Raw genomic sequence first — 22,885 nt, forward strand, 5'->3', positions numbered from 1 at the left:
TTAAACATGAATCTAGATTTCCCATTGCTTTATCTTTTGAAATTATAAACAATTTGAGTCCGGTCAATCCAGTAACTAGGATAGGCTATGTTCTGCCACTCTCCACAGAGTTTTAACAATGAATCAATAGCCAACCACATTTTTAGCTGATTCTGTACCTGGCTAATCAGAGCAGAATGCATTTTTGCAACATTTATTTGTGTTTTTAATATGTGCTTTTGGCTGTCACATACCGAACAAAATTAGAATCATGACAGATTAAATGTAAAGTTTGACAGAAAGAGAGAAAGTAAGGATGACTCCAAGATTTTTGGCCTTAGAAACTATAAAGATGAAGTTATAACTGAGATGGAGAAGATCATGGGAGAAGCAGATTTAGGTATTTGAAAGATCAGAATATTTAATTCTAACTTATTTATTAGACATACAAGTGATATCAAGTAGGTAACTGCCTCATTAGTCTACAGATCAGGGGAAAGGTCCACAATGGATATAAACATTTGGTAGTCATGGAAGAACAGACGGTTATTTAAAGCCATGACACTGAATAGGGTCACCAAGGGAGTAAATATGTATAGAAAAAAGTAGAGAGCAATCCAAGGACTGAGCTCAGAAAACTGAGAAGAAACCAGCCTCGGAAACTTGAGGCTGCAATCAGTGAGACAGAGGTATGCTGGAAGCAAAATGAAATGCTTCAAAGAGGAGACAGTGATAACTGTCAACTGCTGTTGACTGGAATATTGATAATGTAAGAAAGAAAAGAAAGGATTGCTGAAACATTCTGAGTAGCTAAGAGGGAATGAAATCTAGAATAAAAGTGAAGGATTAGCCTTTGCTAGGGGAAGGGACAGTTTATCAGAATAAGAGAAAATACAGACTACGTCCTGTCCTGTAGTAGTTAGGTCCTGATGTAGTTAGGTAGATAGATCTGGTAGTAGGAGCTCATGAAATTTCTTTTAATTACCTTTATTTTCTCAGTTACACAGGACACCAGATCATCAATCAGGATGACAGAGGAAGTTTTGGAATTAATACTTAAATTCATCATATATTGTGTAGCCTGCTGCCTTAGTTCCAAAGAAGAGTGAAAATGTTCTAAAGTGACAAGGAAGTTGGGGCTATTTTCAGCTTTCACAAACTATCTCAAATTTCTCTAATTCCCAAAACCATACCCTAATATAAACAGAAATTAGCCTCAGTCATCTCTACCCTAGACTAATTCAGCTTCCTCTTCTATAAACTGCCAACATTCAATACTACTCTCAATCTAATCAGACTTCAAACACTCCGAATATCTTTACATTTCTAAGTATCTAAGAATAAATCCATCACTCTAAAGATTAGGCCCACAATATTTAATTATTCTGGAATTAAATGACTCTTAGTAAAGTTTATCACTTTATTTTTTCCTAAAACATTTAATATCCTTATATATTCAGAGGTGTGATATTCTAAATATACAATTGAATTTAGTCTATACTATGGCAGATATTCACTAAGACTTTATATTTTCCACAAAGCAATAAGAATCAATATGATTTTAATTACATTTATTGTTCTTAAAGGCACATTCAGACACACAAAAATCATATCTACAGTTGTTCTTGATATGGCGTTAAATAAATCTTAAATATTTAATACATATATAATATTTAATATGTAGGGCATTTGAATACATTAAGTTTAAACACTGACTACAACAAAATAGATATATCATAAAAAAAATTTTCACCATAATGGCAATCAAGAATTTCTGTGATAAGTCATGGAAAATATGAATACTCGTGAAGGAATGGAAAGTAATAATACACGACCCCAAAACATACACTTAGTAAAACTATGCCACTAAATTTTATTGGATCTTTCATGGAAGTTGCAGGAACATAAAGTGTTTTATAGAAACAATTAAAATAATTTTTAAGCTTAAAAAAAGCTGAAAAATAAGTCTTATGAATTATCACCTATATTATTAAACATCTAGCTTCATCATTTAATACACTATGACTTTCTTTTTGATTAATAGGGAAAGGATTTTCAGAAGTCTTGGTATCTCGAAAAAATCATGACAGAAGTATTTAATATTCTATGTGCCACTTGATTTCTTCTTATAAAGCTCTGATAAATATTTTTAATGTTTTATATTTGAATGTACAAAGATGAAGAAAGGAGAGATTAATAAATTATGTTAATTTTCAAGAGCCCTAAATACAAAGAAGCCCATATGCTTCATATGAGATTGTAATATGCTTCAATATTCTAAATTCATATCTCTAGTTTTCAGGTCAATGATATGGGTAAAAAACAAATAATAAAGCTCTGTATATCTTCAGGGGTATCAAAGAACACATTTTTAAGCTATGCACATAAAAATATTCACAAAAAATACCTACATAGTTGCAAACGGAAGGACACCTTAGAGTATTTTGAAGTTCTACATTCAATTAATCAACAGAGGTGATGTTTTAAAAACTCAGTCCTGTATGTGACAATGAATGTCACTTGTAGTTATCTATTCAAATATGAGTATGTATGAAAACTGAATAAATATAAAAATTGAATGGAATATATAAAAATACAAAGTCATTTACAAAGTCTAAATGAATATATACCAAGTTATTTATATTAATTATCTTACAGGGGTGGGATAAGAAATTAGCTTTAACTTTCTCTGTATTGCCTGCATTTCAATAACAATCAGTTATTATGAAAAAAATTTTTTGAAAGAAAAAATCCTTATAGCAGTGTTTTCCTTTTTAGGGCCACATTTTTGTAATTTATTTTACATTAAAATGTCTGCTGTATATTTAGTGTTATTAAATGCAACAAACATGGGGAGGAAGAGATTAAAAAAGAGTCATAAAATGCTTATTATGTCAAGCATTATGTGACGTACATTTACATCTTCCCTCTTGTGGTGCCTGGACCAACAACTTACAACCATATGAGGGGTACTAATATCTCCATCACACAGATGAGAAAATTAGATAAAAGTATAGGTCCAAGAAAATTAAACAATTTGACAAAAATCATATAGTTATTAAGTGTCAGAGACCAGGTTTGAATTCTGTTCTGCTACCACATGTTCCCCCAGGGTCTCCATCCTACATACCCAGAAGGCATTAAAAAAAGCACTGAACTTTTTTGATAATTTCTTAATAAACTTCACTATGTAATGCCCAAAACATTTTTTCCTCACAAAAATCATGATTATAGTAACTACTGTCACAGTTATTTGACTACACCTTCCTAAGCTTGTGTATAGTTTAACAAATCTCTATAGTTATGTGATTTAAAAAGTGAAAGCAAAATTGTACAATGCTAAACTAAGAATAATTAAATAACTTCACAAAAATAATCTCATGGACAGAGTAAAATTTCAAACTATCTTAGAAATCTTCTATCAATACAAAGATGGAAAAGTACATAAGATATATCAAAATTCAAAGTTTACAGAGGTCAGGACAGAAAGCTTGTTTTTATGTATCCATTTTGCTTGATTATCACAGTTTTTCTTTTGATGGCAAAATCCAAATTTGTAAGATTTCCCTATTATATGAATAGGGGAAAATTATAAAGCCATCAAAAATATGTTATTTCCCAGTGATGGACCAATGTGGCAGTTGGTTGGGTAAACCTTACCCAAATTTTGAATACTGTATTTCTGAACTCAAGTTTGTAAGTAATATGATGCAAAGAGTTACAGAATAACAGTAAACAAACAGGTTCATCATTAATTTGTTAAATCGCAAATCATTTTAACTTCCACTGTCTTATTTTTCCTGAACCGTAAAACAGAGATAAGAATTTTTGCTAAAAACAAAATTCTTTACCTACCCTGAGATTTTAAGAATTGAAATAAGTGATAGAGTGTAAGATCTAACTAGGCCATGACTAACAAACTACTTCTGTGTACTACTTACTTTTTTTAAGTAACTTTTAGTTATAAGGTTTTAGACTTTGAAAAATAAGACCATCACTTTTCCCGTTAATGATAATAGAAATAGTTTAAATACTCACATAAAGAAATTCAGAGCCAGGCTTGTTAAAAGATACTACATTTAGATGACTGACTTGAAACATTTCCCCAACTCAAAATTTCTTCAAAATTTTCCTCAAGCAGAATTGCATCTGTCCTGCATATTTTGATGACCAAAAAATGTACATATTCTTTACCTATATTATTTATCCCTCTTAGTTACCTAAATTATCCCCATCACATTGCAGTTTCTACTTATTTTTAATGCAGTCTGCTAAATTATTTGAAGGGCCTTCAGAAAAATCTTTGATAAAATCAATATTTTAAAAAATCAAACAAAAACATTATGTTCAGAAAAGCTGGAATATTATTTCAAAGTTGAGTATTTTGTCATAAAGGGGCAATATTTATTGCAGTTTGCTTCAAATGGCTTTACTGCCAAGATTCTAGAGAACCTCAGAGCTTTTCCTATCAACATATGTACATTTCCTAAAAATAAAAATACTGTTTTCGATTCTTAACTATTTATTTTACTAAACCATTTTTGTCATATAAATATATTAGCATTATTATTCCTTAACAAAAATACAACATAAGGATTGCTATTCACATTCACAATCATCTGTCAAACTACATACTATCTGCAATATTTTCATTAACTTTCACAAACTTCAGAGTAGATCCCATGTAGACCATTTCAAGAGTGAAAAGATTTTTACAAGGGGTGAAAACAGGGATTTACAAAGCAAAGAGTCTGTCAGCATTCTAAGCCCACCAGCGTGAAACTATATAATACAAGTAGCAGCCTTCCACTGTAAAATTACTAATCTTAGTAATACAGTACATTAAACATGCCATTTGAGATATATGCCAACCTAAGCTGCCACATATGGCATATCTAGCTTATTATCACAGTTTGTGTTTTCATATCCAGAGTCATTCTAGTTCTTAAACAAGATGTCAAATACACCAATGTAGCTAAAAATGTGATAAAGCTTTCCGAGGAACATACCTTTCCTTAAACAAAATAGGTATATTCTTCAGAAGAAATTTAAAATATTACTGTAAAGAAAATCTGGCTGGAAATCTCTAGTTTAGAAGATTCGCGTAAATACAAAATCGAGTATCCTTTTAGAGGCAGAATTCATAAAAGGTGTTAAATTTAAATAAATGCTACTTTGAAACAATTCACAAACCCAAAATTTCTTCAAATTTTTTCTCAAGGAGAATTGTACTGCCTCTGCAAAAAAACGTATACAGTTTTCTTACCTATATTATTTACCTCTTTTAAGAACAAGTCCTATCATACCATGATATGCATATCAATTGGAAGGCAATGAGACTTCCTTGTTCTTCCTTTTTGTATTGAATTCAATTTTGAGTTATACAACTGCTATTATTGAATTATGAATAGCACTTAAATAAAGATTACACAGTGAATATTTTTATTTCAAATTCCCATCTGGTGCTTAATGTCACTTCAGCTGTTCAATTTTTTAATGTTTCTCTACACAACTAGCCAATAATTTCACAAATCAGTATAAAACGCTAGATAGATTTTTAATCTCATTTTCTAAATGGAAAAACAGTGCCATATTTTTCAGTCTTTTTTTAGTTAATCTGATTTTGATAGGGTATTGATTAAGACTGATTCCTATGTGAAATATTTATCAATGATGGAGAATACTGCTGAATCTCAATAATCAGCTGATATTTCAAATAAAATAATTACATAACGGAGAATCCACTAACAATGAATAAGAAGTTTCAATTTTCGTTTTCATTGACCTAACGCATACCAATGTCTCTCTCATATACCAAAACTTTAGCGTTTGAATGACATCAAATCCACACATTAAAAAAAATGTATACATTGTGTAAATCACAAATTTTCATCAAATTAAAAGTGAATATATCTGTTCGCATGCCGAAAAAGGTAAAAAGGCCTACATACTCATGCAATTAAAGAAATGAGAAAAGTTTTATCAGATATAGGATTCTAAACAGCTATGATTCAAAAGCAAACCGGGAAAAGAAACCATTCAAGTCACTAACTTTAAACGCACCTGCAGAGACAACAAAATATGTCAAAGTGAACAAACATCAAAAACAGATTTCTATCCATACTTGTCCTGCATACAGCACAACATTCTTCACTGGCAGTTGTCCTATGCTAGGTCCCCATACCTTTTTTCTTCTACCCTTGGCACATAATGCTTCATAAAAGACAACCATCATCATATTAACATCTCTTTTTTCTGAATTCCTAGTAGCCTCACCTTTTCCTTAGTCTTTACCTTCCTAAACAAATTAGTCTTCTTTTTAATTCTGCTTATATTGCCTCAGCAGAAAGTCACATTCCTCAACCTACCACCCAGCTCTACTTTTAGATAATTACGGTAATCGCTCTCCAAAGTACAAGAATCACTGTTTACATTTAAACAAATAGATACATAAATTTTAATTACAGTACCACCGCCAGTCATTTTATAGATGCAACACCTATGTCTTCTTTAAAATAGCTCTTGCTAATAAATGTATCCAAGATGAGTATTTTTCAATCAAACTTTTATCTTTTATCTTTTTCACATGTAAATCTTATCTGTACAAATATCTATTGTATCTCCTTATCCCCACTCCCCCCGCCCAGCAATATCCACTTTTTATTCCAGTAATACCAAACTACTCTTGGACCCCTGAATAACAGGAATTTTTCATATCTAAATTGATATATATTTTGTCTCCCAGCCTCAAATGACCTTCCAGCCAATTAAAATTCAACACTCAAAACCCCCCACCTCCTTGAAGTCTTCTTTGAAGTCCACTCTTTCCCCTCAAGATGGAGTCACAGACAAACGTAGTTTCACAGACAAACGTAGTTTCAACTTCCAGACACAATTCTATCATTTTACATTTATTAAACTTTATTATAACCAGGTATTTATGTTTCTTGCTTCTTATTGCTTCCCTGCTTTAGAATATCTTCAGGGCATTGTATACCTAGTTCTAACCCCAAAAGGAGCACATAAACATTCATCAAAATGTTAAAACCTGGCCATGCTAGTAGCAGGGGAAGCAGCCAGGTAAAGAAACACTACAATACAGTTATTTTAGCTATTCTCCAAAAAAATAAAATTTATAAAAATGTAGGCGGCTAAGCATAAGACTAAATAGATTTATCTACCAAATCTTAGATGTTTTCATTGGTTTATTATAGCAGAATTCAATGTACTAATACAAGAAAAACATGAGTATTTCGTGCATTTCTCTAAATATTAACTGTTTAAAAAGTATTTAAAGGTACTTACAGGCTAAAGTAGCCTGAACTTAGTAACTTTCCTAAAATTCTAGTTTCAAATAAAGTAACACATACCAACACCTTGATGTTCAAGTCAGTCAAACTCTAAGCTACTATGTAGCTGGCATATACTTTTTCCCTTCACAAATAAGAAAATTAAATAGGCCAGCTTCTAGAACCATAATGTCTTTATACATGTTAACTTCACCACTATAGGAGGTGGAAAAGACATTAAAATACATTAAAAATAAAACATTCATTTATCATATTTTAATAACGTAACTTTACTCACATTTATTCTGACTTAAGCAATGTGAGCTTAATTAATCTGAAATGGCTACATTATAAGATTTTATACTTATGCCACATTATAGTTTAATTACTGCCACATGGTTACTTGTGCAAGTAAGCAACAGTCTGCTGGCTGATGACTTTTCTTGAGATACCCCGAAAATCAAAGATTACTAAATATTAATTGAGCTCATGTTGCTCAAGTCAGAATATTTTAAAAGTTACCTACATTTTTGGAGATGGCTCTGAAGTATTCTCCATAATACTGGCTTTGAATTTCCTTCACACAGGACAACATGCTAAATACAAAGCAAAACTCCCTTCTCACACTCTTCTTCCTTAACACCTGGCCCATACTCATTTTAACACTTCTCTGACCCTTCCTGGTTTGTTTCAATATTTGAACTCATTAGTTCACTTCTTCAAAATATAGACTTTATATACACACACTACCCCCCAATCGAGGTAATTTAGAAACATAATGAAAAACGAAAGATAAAATGCCTTCTCCACATTGAATGAGCACTTCACAGAAGAAGCCTCAAATCAGTCATTTATTCATTCATACATACATTCATTTAAATTTAACTACCACTTATGTTTGTAGCACTGAGCTGTACACTGAACATATAGCAACAGGCATGAAGGATGACATAAATTCCTTCATACCTATTTAATTACTTAATTTAATTACTCAATGTAAGTAAGGACTATCACAGATTTTTTGTTTTAGTTTAAAGCTGTGAAGAAAAAAATCTCCTCAGAAATCACATTAAGTACTTTTATAATTATGTTAGAAAGTAGTCCTTAAGCTTGCAATACAGTGCAAACACCTTCAGAACTCTAATTACTGAGAAGCAGAACAATTTAACAAACGGATAGAAAAAAAGAGAAAATAGTGATGTTTTAAAATTAATAATTATTGTACAATATATCTTCATTTTTACTTGGATTGCCTTACAACTTGCCTGTTGCTCATTTTTAACTATAATATTTTGTCCTTTTTAACCCAACTGTTACGAATACCCAGCCAAATATGTAATACTTAAGGAAATTTTTATGAAGGTCATAAAAATACAGAAAATACATATATCTTTGAAAACAGAATTTGAATTAGAAAGTCTACACATTTTAAAAGTCAAGGTCAATAACCTGTTAAACCAAAATAAAGAAATTAAAAAAACTGAGCTAAGGAACAATGGAAGCAAGTAAAAAAAAATAAATAAATAAAGGAAAAGATAAGAAAAAGAAAACAAACTTTGTACATGAAGAAAAATACAAGTGTAGAAATCAAATCACCCTGAAAATACTGACATTTTCAAACTACAATTATGGAAAAACAGAAAATGACCAGGCTATATTCTAACCAAATATAATCTATCATATCTTTTTTTTTTCTTTTTAATGTGTGGTAATGATAAAAAGAACCTGTCTTTGGCCCTTCATACAGCAAATCAACAACAACAAAAATTGTCCTAAAATACTTAATGTGCTTTCAACTTAATTTTCAAAATGGGGGAGGGGGCACATTCATTTTAAAACAAGGAAAGAGAAAAAGTGAAGATCTATTTCCTCCAAGGGTCATATCCAAAAAGGGAGGGAGGAAAAAAAGAGTGGAACAGAACAAAACAAGAAGAGAATGACGTACACAAATTCAGAAAACATTTAAAAGTTACAGGATTAAGTTACATCGCTTAATCTCCTGATATTTTGGTTTTCTCAATGGTTAAATAGAGATTCTGGACGAGATCATATCTAAGATCCATTCCTTTCATCTAGCTCCACAATTCCATGATTTTTCCAATCTCTTCAAATGGAAAAGTTTTCCATTTGCTACTTCTAAGTGTCCTAATTAAGTCTTTGACAGAGATGTCATATAACAGAAAAAAACTTAAAACTTAAGAAGACAGCAACAATTAAAGTACAACTTTTTAGGGAAAAATAAACATACCCATATTCCTTTAACAGAGAAAAAGATGCTTTGTAATACCTGTAAGTCTTAATGACCAAAGAGCTGCCTACACCTGGGCTCATAAGAAGCATCTGATAAATACACCTAACAAGAGAAAAGCTTCCAGACAGATTTCACACTAGGTTTTTTGTTTTTTTTTTAAAAAGCACTTCCATGACTTAAAAAAAAAAATTAGTCTTAGAAAAATAAAAATACAGTTATACAAAGAATAATTAAGACTGAATACGTGAATGAACAGTGTTCGAGTAAACTCAATTGCTTCCAATACTAACTCCTTCAAAAACAAATTATTTCAAGAATGAATATAACCAAAATTGAAAAGCTACAATTCTTCTAAAATCTTTAGTAATATATAACAAAAATGGGTGCCACATTCCCACTTTGTTCAGTGTTAACAAAATGTACCCCAATTCCTTTCTTTTTGCCCTACCCCCAAATTTAAAAAGTCACTGAATCTAATTCCTAGAGCAGCAAATTATTAACAAGTTAAATGAAAACAACTTTCTTCTTTAAGAATGATTTTTAAGAATTGAATCAACTGAGAATCAGCATTTATTATATCCTAGAGGGAATGCAGGATTTGAAGACTTATTTAATTAATAAGTACATTGTGTGAAAATTTCTCCTTGCAAAGGAATTATGGAGTAATCAGTGGAAAACTGTTCTCAAAAACCTTTCAAACACAAAAATTATTCCTCAAAACTTCAAAAAGTGGCTCAGTTTCACAAGGAAAGTAAAAAACACTACAGTTTAAAATTTAAAAATTACTGAGTTCAGAATAAAATTCATTGTAAATTATAAATCCACTGAACATCAGTAGGACATAGAATAGGTCTTGAAATGAGAAAAAAATATATTAATTTTAAATATCAATTACTAAATAAAATTAGTTTAAGAATGGTAAAAAAAAATGGTTTATTTTCCACACCAAATAATCTTACCTGAGTCATTTTGCTGTTAAAAAACTCAAGATACTGATTTCATTTTTCATCTGGTCCTGTCAACGATGCTATGACAGGCCCTGCAGGAAGCAGCAAAAGATCAATGATGGAGTGTAGCTATGATGTGTTTTCATGATCAAGTTTTGTTACGGAAAAGGATATCCATATAGTAGCTTGAAACTCAGGGAATATTGAAAATATCTCAAAAAGTTTGTCAGTGTACATAATATACTTTTTTTTTTTACTTTGTAGTCTTAAATGCTTATTTTTATTCAATTATCTTTTCTTTATCAAAAATTTAAAAATGATGGTGTAGTATATATGTAAAATTTTAAAGAATCATTTCTATATTAATAAGAATTGATAAGAAAACAATTATCCAAGAGGTCAAAAATGAAAAATGTTTAAAATTGTGGGAATGATTCTCTTAACTTCCAGAGATGATTATTTTAATCTTATTTTCCATGATTACTATAATTACCAATAAATTATTAACTATTCATAATTTAATTAAAATAAACTTCAACAGACTTCTTGCAAATGGTAACTTCAGAAACAAATAGTTACCGGCAATACTGGTAAAATTTCTTCAAGAAAAGCATATAGGTTCCAAAAACATCTGTATAAACTCCAAAACTTAATTACTCTTTGGTAACTGACAGGTTATATTCAGTAAAGACCAAAAAAATTCAAATTAGTAAAACTAATAGAAAAGTCATAAACACAAACTCCTTCACAAGATTCCAAATGATATTTTTAAATTCAGAATTATCTTAAAATAGTATGGCACCTTACCAGATTTAATTTAAAAACATTTTTACCTTAGGAATTAGTTTCCATTCAAGGGCAATTAATAAAACAGCACTGTGATAAGACCCCTACAGTAAGTGGAAACACTATTAGAAGACATAAGAAACTTCTATGTATGCCTTGGAAGCATACTGAAGTCAGTTTTTCAAATAGATTAAGAAATAGAAAACGAGAAATAAATGACAGATTAATTTTTTTAGAGTTTTTATGCTATACCTGTCTTGTTTGTTGAAACACTTGAAGGCATTCGGCAGAGTTTGCTTGCTAAAGCCTCTAACATGCTACAAAGATACAACTTAATTTTACATGGGCTATCTCTCCTATGAGAATAAACAAATGCTAAGCTAAGATAATACTAATTAAAAAAATTACAATGTACCTCCACTTATTTTTGCTCACTCGTGGTTTGAAAATGTACTTGTGGAACAGGGAAATTTAAATACTTCTAACTTAAGATTGTTTTCTTTCTATTTCTATACAACATCTCTTTATTTTTTTCAGATTCTATCAGATTCATAAAAATCATTTTAGTTTCAATTATCTCCATATAAAAGGTGGAAAAGCCGATGCCTTATCTTTTAAGAACAAGATGAAGAAGATGGAAATTTCACCAACCCAAACATCAGGAAGTATTGAAAAGTACTGCTTCTTGTCTTGCATGTTGTGTTTTACACCACGACACTTCATTCTCTGAGGGTCAGGTTAATTAAGCTCCATAGCAGCTGCAGTGCAATGTGAGACACACACTGCTGCCGTTCCCACCAGTCCAGTCCAATTACCTGTAGTATTCCAGCACTGGACAAGTGACAACCAACCTCTTCTCTCTAGTCACTTGCTCCCACTGGTCTACTGATAAATGTTAGAACAAACTAACCTCTTTTTGGAAAGGACTGCAAGCTGAATGCACCTGCTGCAGGCTGCAATGATGAGTCCCAGAGATGTTTGTCAGTCAGATCTCTGCAGATGTTGTTTAACTTTATGCTAGAGCTGTATCCAAAGATGGAAATGAGATGGCAATCAAGCACAAATCTCCCACCCATATACCCCCCAATTTTATTTTGAAAAGCTGCACTTGCTCATAAAAGTGGTTTAAAACAACTCTAGTAAACCAAAAACAACTAAGACTAAATTCTATGGCAAAAAATAGTTTTTTAGGTACTGAATTTTAGGTAACAAGTGGCATAATTGTGTTCAATAAGTGTTATTCGTGTTATTGAAAAGCTTAAAAATTCTCTTAAGCCAGAGCAAAACAAAACAAAATAGCTATAAAATAGACAAGTTTTCATTGGGTGGTTTATTTCTCGGGTTTTTAGGGATACCACATACTCAGAGTTCCCAAGACACAGACTGTTTTTCCCCTTGTGTATTACACAAAACGTCTTCCATACATAAACATTGAACTATTTCACCAATTGAGTTCACTATTTCTAAACTATTACTGAAACCTTTTGGGGATGATATTTGCAAGGCGATGTTGTTAGACGTATTGGATTTCCTTACAACGTCACAAATTTAAATGAGCTATTTCCCCAAATTCCAGAAGGCTTCAAATAGTAAATATCAAAGTGACACTGTACATTACAATTCTTGAAAACACCAAGAGTGTAAACGATGTTCACAATTTACTAAATCAATGACAGAAGATATAACATCAGAATGAAATAAAAAAAGAATCAAATAAATTGAATACCTAAGATTTCTAATGCTGATTCAATTTTTTAAAATCCCATGCTACAAAATATTTGCCTACATAATTATCAGAATTGTATCTTTTGGACTCTACAATTTTAATATAGATTGTGCTATGCCAGTAACACTCCCTCATATGTTAAGATTTCCTATTGCTTAAAATGAGAAAAAAATATTAAAAATACAGCAAATTTTCGGAGACATTAATGTCTAAGTGAAAGACTATTGTTTCTCCTCCAACTAAGGGTATAGAGAGACAAAATATAAAGTAACCCACAACAACAGGTAATATGACAAATATTATAAGTTTAAGTTTTAAAGAAAAACACATTATGTGTCAGCAACTCTTTGATCACACTAAAATCGAAGTTATAGTATAGAGTAATGATAACCATTGTATTAAACTCAACAATACTAGAAATTACACTACTTTAATTTTCCTTTTTACAACTCTATTTATCTACTAATTTTCACTTAAAATATGTATCAATAAATTTCTAAGATGTTTTGCATCTAATCAAAGCTTTTAGACTGCAACTTTTAAAACCCGTAACTAAAATATTCCTGTTGTACTATCAATATTGTAATACTCTTCCTTCAACAACGTAAACAAAGAAGTGACCTATTTTAAAACTTTATCAACTCATCTGATGTCCCCAAAAATTATCATTCTTATGCTATATGGTCCCGATCCTAAAGGTTAAATTGGCCACTGAATTCTTCCCATGTCAAAATTAAGGCTGTGTTGGGTATTTCCTTCACTAAAAGAAAAATGCAGTTACAGTCTGCTTTTTCATGAGTTTTAAAATTTTAACATATAAATGGCTTGTGATTAAAAAAAAAATCATCGAAGTCGGATATTGCTAAGATTATGATATAATAAATCTAGGGATATAAGTTCAAAATTTTAACTTAAGGACCATAAAAGGAAATACTTTACATCAAATGTGATCCAGTTTTATTACCATAAATATGAAAACAGTATAAGATATAGACTAATATATGCTAAGATTACAGTGAAGTATTCCTGTTTGAATGACATAATGAATATCTCTACTGTCCCACAATGGAATAACAATAGGTACATTATGAAATGTTCTAAAATCTAAGGCACATATGAAGAAATATATTTTATAAATCATTTACTATTCCCAACTAATAGTTTGTTCAATAAGTTTTTTGGATTATCTACCTGAACCATGCATTAATTTTAATAAATAAAATCAATCCATGTATTAACAAAAACTAAACACATTTTCAGGTGCCAAATAAAGGAAAAAGAGAATACTATCGCCATTCTGAAAATGCTTTCAATAATATATTCCCCAAAACGAGAAAGCTGTTTTTTACTACAAGGCAACAACTTTAAATAACCTATTTGTAAAAAAGATATATAAACAAATAAGCTGTTCTAATCAAGTAAAAAAACAAGATATATTCATAAATCACAGGTAATAAGTTGTATTCTGTAAGATTTAGATTTTTAAAAAGATAAATGAATTACAAAGCACAGCAAAAAAATAAATCACGTCTACTCGTAGATCTCTTCTTTCTGATTACAGTAATTTAAAAATGCACTTTACAATCCTCATGATACAATTTCCCTAAATCATTTATTTACTATGACATGCGGAAATACACAATACAATATACAGTTCTACAAATTCTAAATCATAAAAATTAATGTGCACAAAATATTTTCTTCATTTCAACCATAAATATTAAAAATTACTCAAAAAAGCAAGGTTGCTTAAGATATTTTAAAGACACAAGCTGAGCAAAAAACAACAACAAAAAAACCCCCATAAAAACGCACAAATATGATAAATATGAGTAGACTATATTGGCTACAATAAAAACAATGGATATACATTTGAGTTGAAATTTGTTAAAATATCCCCAACGTGTGTCTGTACTCTGCATTATATATCCCAAAGAAAATCTGTCTTAGATAACATGAGTATTTTAACTAAACCTTCTGAACACAACTACATTCTGTGTCAAAACTTAGGTAATCTGAGAAAATACATTAGGTTATAAAACTAAAGTACACTTTTTCCCAAATAAACTGTCTTACCAAATTAGAAACAGAAAAATTCTTCATGAAATAAACATCAGGTATATTCATTCTAATCACATAGGAGTCATAAATACATATATGAAACACAAAAATGGGCTTCCAAATAAATTATTGCATAATCCTACAAGAAAGTCCTTATAATTCGGCGTTATAAATCAGTTTTATAATTTACTTTGTCTGAGATGAGCAGGTAAGTATCCCTCAAATATATCTGAGTACGAGAAGTTGAAAGTAGCTCAGAGGCTGTTATGTTGAAGAATACCAGGACCTTAGATAATTCCACAGGCTTGTGGTCAAGTGTGAACAGAAAGACTATTAAATTTGAAGTCTATCAGAAGAAGAGAGATGTATCTGTCTGAACAGGTAATAACCTAGTTAATATCATATTTAAATAAAAAGTGTTCAGAATTAATATAGCTTATTAATTACAAGGTTTTATTTTATCCTTAAAATTGATTCCAGTGTGTGCTTGGTTTCCACCTGTTACAGGCAGAGAGTATAAGCCTTCTTTTATCCAGACATTTCAAATCACATTTGATCAGGTTACGTCACTACACACACAAAATTTTGTTCAACGCGTTCCAGTTTTCCATTTTTTCCAACAGATATTCTTGCTCTATATGAATAACATGTCTCAGAACTATAAATAAAATAAGCAATTTCAATGTAATAAGAAAAATATGCATAACTAAGTGGACTAGAAACAAAAGATCTAATTCTCGGTGCACCCTTTCCAACCCACTGAAAATAAACTATATTCAAATGAAAAGGCATTTAATTTACTATTTGGAATATCCTTGATAAACACCAATTTTCTGTAACATCCCTGCACATCTGATACCACCTCATGTTTAATGCAAAAAAGCTATTTCATTTTCATCTATTGACAGTGAATTTAATTTACCATTGCAGCTCTTTTCCTAGAACTATCACGTTATTAATTCTGCAATCAAGCTCTTTTGAGTGCTCTTATTTGTACTAAGGTTTTCACAGTTTCACATTGATTTTTTTCATCATAATATACCTTTTAAACATACAAATGTGAATATGTTAGTAAACTTTCTTAACGCAGAAGGAAAGTTTCAGAGACAAGGAAAGCCATCTACAAAACTACACTCATAGGAGCAAACTTTCGAAGGACAGCATATCTAATAAATTACATTTTAGTTTAATATGTGTAGTGTTTACCAAATATACTACATTTAATTTATATAACTAAATGATATTGTCAACCATTCTAAAACCTGATCTAGCATAATGGTCCATTTTCTACCACCAATCAATTGGCTATGAAAAAGAAATCCTCTGTTAAAGAACTCTTACTGAAATTAGATCATTGAAAGCAAATAAGCTTTTCTTCTCTACCAGGAAAAAAAAAAAAAGCAGTATCAGTCCCCTCAGCACTGAATAAATATTTTTTATGGCCATAAAGACAAAATAACCAAAAAAAAAAAAAAAGCAGACGCTACACCTGGGTAAAAGCAAATCAGTTCATCTTTTACCTAGGAGATACACTATTCAATTATACAGATTCTACAGTTAAACTAAAAATCCCATATACTGAGTAGCAAAATGATAAAAAAGAAAAAGATAAAACACGCAGAACTATATAACACTTGAAATAAAAAACACACACTGAAAAGTACAAAAAAAATTATACCACCTAGGAAACTTGCCATTTTCCAGTAGGTTACAGTACCACACAACTGTTAACACATTTTAATCTAATACAGCTCTTCATAACACAAATTGTGAAGTATTACTTTACTTCTTACATAATAATATATTTCCTTGTCACAATTACATTAAAAACGCAGTATTTTAAAAATCTGAAGAGGCAGCACTTGTCCTCTTTCCTTCACTCCAGGGCCAACAAACAAAGCAGTGAAGCAGAAAGAGGTACATAATGGATTTAGAAGTAAATGGTCCATTCTTAAAGAAGCCTTCCTACCCCCTCTTCTGAATTCACTCTAGACTAATTGTCATTACAATGATGTCTGAAAACTTCAAAAGAACCCTATTTCCTGATGCCAGCTGTCCATGTTTCTATCTTTAAATTTTAGATTTTTTTCCTAATTAGAAGTATTTAGAAATACCCAAAAGATTCATCTTGTAATTGTTCTAAATCAGACACAGTATATCAATTATTGAAACGAAATGTAACACCAACAGTAGAAATATACTTTAAAATTTTCCACAAATACGATATATAAATAAAGTCTATACTATGAAGATTTTCTTTCAATACAACATACAGTACAGGCAGATCTTCTCTTTCTTTCCTTGGGGATTTATCAAACAATCTCTTCACCATTGCACCTACCTGGGTAAAAATCTTTGGACTTAGACAGCTTGATGGTGGCTCCAGTTTCTTTTTGCAACTGAACAATTGTCTGTCCTCCCTTCCCAATTATAGATCCAGCAGCATAACTAGGTATGAGAACCTTTAGAAAATACTGGCCGTCTTCTGAAAAATGCAAAGAAATATACTTGGTTAACATGGTAATATTAAACTTTGTATCCCCTCTCCACCCTCAAGAGGGAAAAACAGCAATTAAAACATTGGGCATATAGCTGCAGGAAATATGGGGTTAAATATTTTTAAAGAACAAAAATAAGCCAATTACAATGAAAAATAAATAGGTACAAAATGTTTCCCATTTTGTAGGATTTATACTTTCAAACTTGGAATTAAAAACTAAACATGTTCTATCATTTTGCAGCACTGTAGAAACTGATGACTAAATTCCAGTTGTTATTCCAAACATGGAAGTCTTCCAATTCTATCTGTGGTTACTATGGTAAAATGAAAATGAACTGACCCTTTAACAAAACTTCAGAGATTATACGATGACAAACCTTTGCTTAACATATTGCAATATAAATAAGTAAAAGGACTGTAAATAGTGATGAGCTATATTTGTTTGACATTAGCAAACACCTAAGGACTACAATTAGCCATTGCCTATATACTACTTAAAGTATGCAAAACAAACATTTCTCCTACCAAATAACCCACCCAAACTGTAGGGTGTATTCCAAGCCTGCAATAACTGCCAGGAAATAACTCAAAGTGATGTGAACTGGCAAATCTAACTAATCCTGGTGTATTTCTTTAGCACTTCTTAGTCTACCATGATCTCGTTTAAGCTCATTAATTAAAGGACCTTAAGAAGAATTCCGCCAATACTAAAAAGCTTAAGAGTCATTTATATCAAATACACTTAAAAGTGACCAAACAGATTATGTTACTTCTCCAAAATAGCCACAGTTTTTAAAGCAGAGGGGGTGGATGAACTAAGAAAGAGTGAAATGAAATGTTTGAGAAAATAAAGCCAACTCCATAAACTTTAATTTCCGACAAACTGATCAAGTCTTAAATAGGAAACATCCCGGTAAATCCAGCTTCCTTATGTGAATATACGTTCCAAATTTTGCGGGTGTGCCATTCGCAAGACCCCCGTCCGTCTCTAATGTACATGCTGTAGATAGATTCACCTCTGCCTCGATGCATTGGGTGCATTGTTAAGATGACTCCAGTGCAAATGAAGAAGCAATACCGGTCCCGTTATAACTCATCTTCCCAGGAAGCGCAGGATGTTAAACTAACAAGTCACAGTACCAGACACCCCCACCCTCGTATGCACACCTCTGAAGACAAATCAATGAGATATTTGCAACGACAATATAAGTGCGGTAAGAGCATGCACTCATCAAGATTTTGCATACTACTTGTGGCCCAAGGCAAGGGGATGAAGAGAGAAAAACTCTCCGGTGCCCCAATCATTTGCTATCCGCTACCCAAGTGCCATTTATTTATTTATTTTATCAGACTGTTAAATGCAGCGCGCATCTTCGGGCGGCCATCACCTCACTCGGGGGTCATCCTCCTCCTCTTTAACGGACCCCCTTGCCCAGATCTAGGATATTTAAATGGTCAGTCTTTAGACCGATTAAATGGAAAGATAGGTCTATTCCGAAAAATCAGTCGCCATTTTGATGAATGATAAACAGAGAAATGGAAATGTGTCCGGGACGGCGAGGTGCGGGGCAGGTGCAGGGGAGGGGGCGCGGGGCAGGGGCGCGGGACGCCGGGTTCGGGCTGGAGGTGTCCGGGCCACAGGAGGGAGGGAGGCCGGCGGGAGGGAGGGAGGCAGGGGCGGGCGGCGGGGGATGGGGCCAGCGGGGAGGTGGAAGCGATACCCACCGCCCGTATTGGTCCTCTTGGTGCTGCCGGCTTCAGGGGGGGCTTCCAGCGGCCTTTTCCGCGAGTCCGGCGGGTCCAGGTCTATGGGAACCCCAGTGTGGGTCCCGTTCTGCTGGATGGGAGCTGCCGCCATCATGTTTGCAGTTCCTGCCGCTGCTACGGGGAGAAGGTTCTCCCTTTTGTTTTGGCTTTTTTTCTTTTTTTTTGCGTTTGGGGTTTCTTAAGGGTTTTTTTTTTTTTTTTTTTTTTCGGATCAATAGAAATCTCTTTAGGAAAAAAAAGCAATGTTGCTGGTTTGTTCTCACTGGGGAGGGGGCAGGGCTGAGGAGCAGCTGCAGTGCAGTGTCAGAAAGGAGACAGGGGAATGGAGGGGGTGTGAGAGACAGAGGGTGAAAGAAGGAGAAGAAAGGAGAGAGGGGGAGAGAGTGAAGGGAGAGGGGCGAGTGAATGAGCGGGAGGAGGGGAGCGGGGAGGACGGGCAGAGGGAGTGGGAGAGCGCGAGGGCTGGCGGGGCGCGGGGAGAAGCCGAGGAGGAGGGGAGAGTGAGGGAAAGAGTGAATGAGCAGGAGGAGGGGAAGGAGGTGGATGCGGAGAGAGGAGCGAGCGGCGGAGGAGGGCAGGAGCCGGGAAGGAGCGCGGCGATCCCCGCGCGGCGCTAGCGCTGCGCTCGCTCCCGCTGCTGGTGCTGCCGCCGCCGCCGCTGCCGGAGCGGTTCTGCCGTTGCCTGGGCTGCTCGGCGATGCTGCTGCTGCCGCCCGGTCTCGCTCATTATTTCTCCCGCTTGTAGGGGGGGCTGGCGGGGAGGGAGGGGGATGGCTGCGAGGGGAGGGTAGAGAGGGGTTGAGTTCGTAGACTCCCACACACTTCGCGCTCGGGTCCCTGCCTCTCAGCAGCGCCGCCGCCGCCGCCGCTGCCGCCTCCCAGCGCTGATGCCTCAGCCTGCGGGGGCGGAGGGGGCCCCGCCGGAGGCGGGAGAGGGGTGTGTGTGTGCGCGTGTGTGTGTGAGTGTGTACGCGCGTGCGTGTGTGCGCGCGGGCAAAGCTCGTGCCCGGGGGCGCGCGCCGGGGACGGGGGCGGAGACGGGGGCTGGGGCGCTCCCGTGGGAAGGGAGGGGTGAAAGGTCGCCGGTCCCCGGCAACACGGCTCAGGCAAACGTAAGCGGCTTGTCGCAGAAACCAAGGGGTCTAAGAAACACGCTAGGCTAGAAGGCGGGAAGCAGAGATTACTGACAGCCGTGCCAGCCAATAAAATGGGAATGTGAGAAAGGCTCCTCAGGCCCCTTCCCAATCAGGAAACTTAGATATGAGAGGGAAAGAAGGGGCGGGGTGGGATCTCGGTCAAAGCGGGGCTGGAGCGGCGACTGTTTTGGCTAGTCTGAGAAGGGCATTCGAGTGACCGTTGACAACGGGTGAGGCAGCGTCAAGGCTGAAGGAAGAACCTTAACTTTATGCTTCCAGGACTTCTAGCTAGGTACATTAGTTTTTATTTTTAAGAGTTAGGTGAAAGACAGCATCTCAACTCATCGGCGGTTTTCTACGGGTTGTTTCATCAAAAGAGAATTTATTAGTGGCACTGTGTAACATCGTTAGGGAACTTATAGTGTCACTCGCTGCCTTTAATCCTTTCGGGAACAAACCAGGATATAAATAAAGCTAGGTATAATGGGTCTTCCCTTCACGAGGCGCTGATAGGCAGACTAAAGACAGACAAGAGCTGAGTGAGTGTACACAAAACTAATTATTGAAGAAAGTATGAATATAGGAATAAAACTAGTTGCAATGTGCACGGCTTATGATTATACAGATCTTGGATATATAGGGAATCTGAACCTCAAGTGTACAACGCTACAGAAAAAAAATAACATAGCTACGATAAACTCCGAAAGTCTGAAAAGACTCAGTTTACAGCTTAGTAAATTGAGTGAAGTATTTTGCTCAAGGTCGTCTACCAAGTTAGTTGTTTAATTAATCAATGTACTAGGAATTAGGGATAATGGAAAAACATGGACTTTGGAGCCCGAAATCTTGGTTTCAAGTCCTTGCAGTCATGTTCTAAAAGTGTCTTGGGCAAATCCTTTAACATGTTGGCTCTTTTATTAAGTGCTTACCATGTGCCAAGCAATCCATTTTACATGTGATGCTTTTACGTGTAGTATATCATTTAGTTATTACTGTCCCTATTTTATGAGGCAGTTTAGGTTTAGAGATATTAATAGTTCAAAGTCACATAGGTATAAATATTGTCCCAATAATTCAAACTCAGGTCTTCCTGATTCCAAAGTCTGTCCTTTGTGAATATTGCAGTACAGTAGAGCTTCAGTTCCTTTGCACTTAAACCAGGGACTGAAACTCTACTTCCCATAGGTCTTACAAGTCAAATGAGATAATGTATTGTAAGATGTGAGGAGGTATAAACATATTCGCTGGATTTCTAGATTAAAGATTCTTCTTCTCGTACTTTTCACTACAGCACTTCAACCTGAATGATGGCTTCAGTAAAAGCTAGCATAATAAAGAACTTCACTGTAATTCCATGATATTCTAACCAAGAATACCTGCATATCTGAGGCAATAAGCGAAGAGACTAGAATAAAATTTAATTCCTGACAGAAAAGGGAGTGGAAAAGAATACTAACCCTCCTCATAGCGTCCTTCATTGCAAGGAACATCTAGGCGGTATTGGGATTTCTGGTGCTTTTTAAGGGGTGAAAGAGAGATTATAGTCCACTGAACAAGGAAAAAAAATAACATTTAGTTTGGGAATAAAAGTTCATCTGGAGTATGAACTTCTTTGCCTCAAGTCAAAGAAGAAGATATGCTGAGACCTCAAAGAAAGGGAATACAGGTAAGTTAGTACATATTGGTAAAGGTCTGTGAACCTTTAAATAGTCCAGAATTTTTATCTGATATATGATGTAATAGGAAACCATGATATGGCCTTCGTGACCAAAATAAAGAGGATTTATACACGGAATTGGATTAAAACACACACACACACACACACACACACACACACACACACACACACACACGGGAGCTGTGATGAAAGAAAATCAGGGTTTGGAATAAGTATGTGGTAGTCAAGATAGAAAAAGCTGATGGCAGACACTGTGTAATCAAAGTGTTCTGTGAAGTGTACCAAAAATATGCAAGGATGTTTTCAAATGAAAAATTAGAAAAGGGCTGGGATTTGCTACTAGATTTTTTTAAAACAGTAAAAGACAAGGGACAAAGATAATTAAAAAATGAAGATAGTTCAAAGCTATATTGTATTAAAGCTTGGACAAAGTATTCAACATAATGTAGTTTTGAATTGGAGAAAGACTGAGAATTGGAAACTGATGTTAACAAATATCTAAAAATAAATAAAATATTTCTAAAATATTTTATAAAATATCTGTCCTTGACATGTATAAGTTAATTTGAAAATGAGCTTTCTAAGTTAAATTGCCTCACTGAGACATAAGTTTCCCGAGAGTCATGACACTGTATTCTTATTAATTTGACCCTTCTCTTATTTCCTTCTTCAGACTTAATATTTAAATACTACCTACCATTCCATGGGGCCTAGGAACTGAAGGTATGATTTTAAATGTGGATAGCATGCTTACCAATAATTTAT

At 34.0% G+C, this 22,885-nt stretch overlaps 1 protein-coding gene and 1 long non-coding RNA gene across 2 annotated transcripts in view; one reads left to right on the top strand and one right to left on the bottom strand.

Moving 5' to 3' along the window:
- NOVA1 (NOVA alternative splicing regulator 1) overlaps positions 1-19,715 on the bottom strand; it is a 147,665-nt gene extending 127,950 nt beyond the window's left edge. The window contains 2 exon segments of the mRNA XM_034648523.1: positions 17,381-17,524; positions 19,265-19,715. Of these exon segments, the coding sequence (XP_034504414.1) occupies positions 17,381-17,524; positions 19,265-19,400 (280 nt within the window). The 5' untranslated portion in view covers positions 19,401-19,715.
- An 860-nt stretch (positions 19,716-20,575) lies between these two features.
- Positions 20,576-22,844, top strand: LOC117797227. Its single transcript, XR_004622150.1, has 3 exons — positions 20,576-20,734; positions 21,734-22,108; positions 22,794-22,844. It is a non-coding gene; the product is annotated as an uncharacterized LOC117797227 (long non-coding RNA).
- The last annotated feature ends 41 nt before the right edge of the window (positions 22,845-22,885 follow it).

Source organism: Ailuropoda melanoleuca, chromosome 20 (genome assembly GCF_002007445.2).
Source record: "Ailuropoda melanoleuca isolate Jingjing chromosome 20, ASM200744v2, whole genome shotgun sequence".
Lineage (NCBI taxonomy): Eukaryota > Metazoa > Chordata > Mammalia > Carnivora > Ursidae > Ailuropoda > Ailuropoda melanoleuca.